The sequence below is a fragment of the Helianthus annuus genome, chromosome 12 (genome assembly GCF_002127325.2).
Source record: "Helianthus annuus cultivar XRQ/B chromosome 12, HanXRQr2.0-SUNRISE, whole genome shotgun sequence".
NCBI lineage: Eukaryota > Viridiplantae > Streptophyta > Magnoliopsida > Asterales > Asteraceae > Helianthus > Helianthus annuus.
Window position 1 is genome coordinate 20,619,204 of NC_035444.2, and position 4,036 is coordinate 20,623,239.

At 41.8% G+C, this 4,036-nt stretch overlaps 1 protein-coding gene across 1 annotated transcript; it reads right to left on the reverse strand.

Annotated features, from left to right (window-relative positions):
- Positions 1-2,507: 2,507 nt before the first annotated feature.
- On the reverse strand, positions 2,508-3,202 carry LOC110892566 (glutathione S-transferase T3-like). The gene is made up of 2 exons (XM_022139723.1): positions 2,875-3,202; positions 2,508-2,788 (listed from the first exon to the last, which is right to left on the reverse strand). The coding sequence occupies exons 1-2, from the start codon at positions 3,200-3,202 to the stop codon at positions 2,508-2,510; spliced, it is 609 nt and encodes a 202-aa protein (XP_021995415.1).
- Positions 3,203-4,036: the final 834 nt, after the last annotated feature.

The following is a 4,036-nucleotide window of genomic DNA, read 5'->3' on the forward strand; positions in this document are numbered from 1 at the left end:
TACATGCACTTTGCAATATTTTAATTCTTCACCTTTCTGATAGATGAAAAATATCTTACTACCACATCATATTCTTTCGAACAATTTTGTTTGGGCTTTGGCCAGATGGTATGGGCGCTAACCATACCTCCGCCTAAGCATATTTTGATCTATAGCACCCCCACCCCTCACCCCTCACCTCCACCACCCCCCCCCCCCAACAATTTCCTGTCCACTATTCAGGGGCACTATTAAAGGACCGCGATTGCAATAACGAAGGATAACAACTCTATTTTGGTGGGGCTATACGTACTAACCGTTTGACAACGGATTTATTTTAAAATAAAGTTCTTTGTTATAAAAAATAAATTTAACTCTCTATGTATACAAACTTACCCATATTTTTTTAAACAAAACACACCACTCTCACTACCAATTTAACACAAATATCATCTCTCACAACCTACTTCCATCATGTTTCCATTCAACAATGATCCAAATGCGTTTGTTAAGAACCACCAGCGTTACAAAACCACTCAAGACAACCCTTGGACCGTCAACACCAATACCGGCTAAGGTGAATACCGACAACAACTGACCGAAAATTCACCAATATGGGACATGCAATCCCTCCTCGTCAAAATCCCCCGCCCGTTCAAATGCCCGGTTATTTCATGTTTCCCCCATTTGCCAATACATGTCTTAACCTGTGTCTCCTATATCTCCTATGTCTCCACCCGAAATCTAAACCGTACCCGAAACCTAAGCCGTTCCCGATACCCAACCCGACACCCGCCCAACATCACCCTCGTGTAGACATCGTAGAAAGCAACCTGAAGGGCCACCAACTCCAAAGACACACGAAAAGTGGACGAGCAAAGAGTCGTTAGCATTGGCGCGAGTGTGGGTCGACATATCCGAAGACCCCATTATTGGTAATATTTTGAAAATTGTAAATTAATAATATTTTAAATATTTAACATTCTATACTTTAAATAATTTATTTTTTAAAATACGTTTTTTAAATATATAATTGTTAATATAGGCAATGATCAAGATGCATAAGTTTTTGGGGCGGCTTTGTGATTCTTTTTTGCCGCTATGAAGCGCGAAGCGTACCGTACCATATAAATGATTCATTCACGGGCAAGTGGTCATCAATGAGAATGAAATGCAACAACTTCAACAACATTGTGAATGACCATATAAACAATCGAAACAAAACTAGCGGTTCAAACGACAAAGACGTCACATGTTGGCCGCCCACATTGAGTTTAGAGCAACATACGATTGTCTATTTACCATGGTAACAGCTTGGGAGGTGCTTAAAAATTCTCCAATATCTTGTGGCATCCGTCAAACCTAGCCAATCATCAAAGCGTTCCGAGACTCCTTCAGGCAAACCTGAGCCGCGCTCATCCACTACTGGACCAGATGCTCGTTCTTATTTAGGCCTAAACGACTTCCACAACGAGCTTGAGTTTGAGAAACCACAAGAATTACAATGCCAGTCATCAGTTGACGCTGATGTGAAGAACTCAAGAAGCCTTATGTCATACCATGAAGTTTTATAAATGATATAAAAAAACTAGAAGATGATAAAATGGAAAGCAAAACGCCAGAATTGTGAAAAATTGTGGGCCCAAAATTAAATGGAATGACGTAACTGCCCCACCAGCTGATTGGTCTATCAGACAGAATAATGGACTTCAACCAACGTTTTGCTAAGACTAGAGGGTATCGGGAGGCTCATCCTCATGAGGATGGGCTGCTACGTAGGCGTCACATCACCAACTCATGGAGGATGAGCCTCCATGCATTTTGAGAGGGGTGGAGGATAAGCCTATCCTACCTATTATTTTATAATTTTCTAAGTTTTTTTTGTTAACTTAATAAAAACTTTAAAAACATTAAAAAATACAACATAAATAAATTCATTTCATAACATTAAAAAAAATTAAATTTCCTAAAAATAAAAATTACTAATCCTAAAAACGAAAAACATAAAAAACGAAAAGAAAATTACGATACGATTAAAAAACTAAACAACCTACGACGTCCATTTTTTCTTCACATCTTCTTTCATCCTCCGATAAACCTCGCGTTCATCCTCCGGAACCGAGTCGAGATCCAACCTCATAATCCTAAAATCCTCCGCTCGAGCATAGTCGGCCGACACGGTTTTCTTGTGAGTATATTTTTCGGCCGCGAACTCTTTGAACGAACGGAATTCGTGTATTCAACTCGTCCATTTTCGACGATGACTTCGAGCCGCCCCCTCCACCCGAGCCGCCCCCTCCACTCGAGCCGGCCCCTTTGCGCTTTCCGGCCGCCTCTTTTTTTGCTTTGTCCCTTCCGGTGGGATGTTCCGACTCGTAAACGGTCAACACATCCTCGTCATCTTCCGGGTCGTTGTTTATGTCGATTTGACAACGAGCGGTGGAGCCTCCCGCACTATAACTTCCGGACTCGGAAGTTTTAGTCCGTTTGGCGGTTGCGACCTCATTTGGAACCGCCTTCCATTTTGGTTATTTCTTTACAACGTTCCATGCTCGGAAGTGCGGGAAAGGCGTTGAATTTTGAGAGTCCCACTTAGCGATATCAAGGTTAAGAATGTCCTCGTCATTACTCCCGCTAGGAGGACAAGTGTAAATTTGGTTATAAATCCCGTTAAAGTTATTGATGGTCTTGCTCATTTTACGCCACTTGCCCGAGACGGATTCGACATCACGAGCCAGGCCATGCTCCATAATCGTGTTAAATCTATCCGTTGTCGCCTTCCAAAAGCTACTACCCGTTTGGTTGTTTCCTAAATTTTAAAAACATAATGCATTAGTAAAAATAAAAAATAAATCTTTTAAAATTTAAATTAAAAATTTAAACTTTGGTTCATACCGACTATCGGGCAAGTAGAGGACTTAACAAACGCCATTGCTGGCGCCTCCTCCTCTACTTTCGTCCAAGGTCTCGCATTTGCTCTCGAACCGCTTTTTGGCACGGTTTCGGGTACGTTTTCAACCTTCTTCCCCTTCCCCTTGTTTTTTTTTTTGCGCTTGAGCTCTTGCGGTGGCGATTCGGGGACGACTTCTTCATCATCATCGTCAAGTTGAACCGGGGGTTGCGGTTGGGAAGTTGGCGGTTGCGATTGGAGTTGTTCAAACGAGTTGCGTTGCATGATTTGTTGGAGTGCTTGGTATTGTTGCATTTGTTGAACTTGAGACATTTGTGAGAAGGCGTTGGGTGTTTGTTAGAAACCCGAAAACGTAAATTGCGGAGCCCCCCACGAAGGATCCATAGTCGGAGTGTAAGCGGGAGTCGAAAAAAATTAGGTTGGTTCGGGTTGGGATTATTCGGGTTGGGGTTGTTTGGGTTGGGGTTGTTTGGGTTGAATGGATGCATGATTAGAGAAAATGGTATAAAAAATATAGAGTGTTTTTTATAAAAATGGAAGAGAATATATAGGAGAAGAATGGGAGTAGAATGGGAGAGAATTGTATAAAAATGGATGAGATAGAGGGTATTTATTTGAATTTAAAAAGGAATTTTTTAATATAATATAGCCGTTATAACAGCTACATCTTTCAAAATCAGGCCCGTCCTCTCCGGCTGTGGGGAGTCGACTTTGCCGAGCCGAGCCGAGCCCAGGGGGGCGGTGTGGGGGACCGGCGCCGGTCCTAGCCGGGCCTCAGCCGGCCCCCATACCCTTTAGTCTAAAGTCCCTGAACGTTAATAATTCTTGCTTTTTACTAAAGTTCAGTTTAAAAAGTATGTGACTCGAGGCTCGCTCGAAGTTCGCCCAAAAAAAGTTTGGAGTCAGCTTGGTTCAAAGTCAGTTCAGTTTTAAACGAGTTGACTAGGCTCGACTCGATTTGTAAACAAGCCGAGCCCGAGCCAAAGCAGGTTCGATTCGTGGCTCGCTCGTTAGTTGGCTCGTTGGCTCGCTCGTTTGTCTCGTTTAAATTAAACCACAAATTATATATGTGTGTATTTTAATATATTTAAAAAATATTGTTTACATATTAACATGGTTATTTTTTATTGAAGAAATAGATTGTTA

Bases quoted from the DNA above. Each gene is read 5' to 3' on its own strand.
- LOC110892566 (XM_022139723.1), bottom strand. From the start codon at position 3,202: ATGTCTCAAGTTCAACAAATGCAACAATACCAAGCACTCCAACAAATC. The intron at 2,789-2,874 runs GTATGAACCAAA...TTTAAAATTTAG, and splicing joins CTCTACTTGCCCGATAGTCG to GAAACAACCAAACGGGTAGT.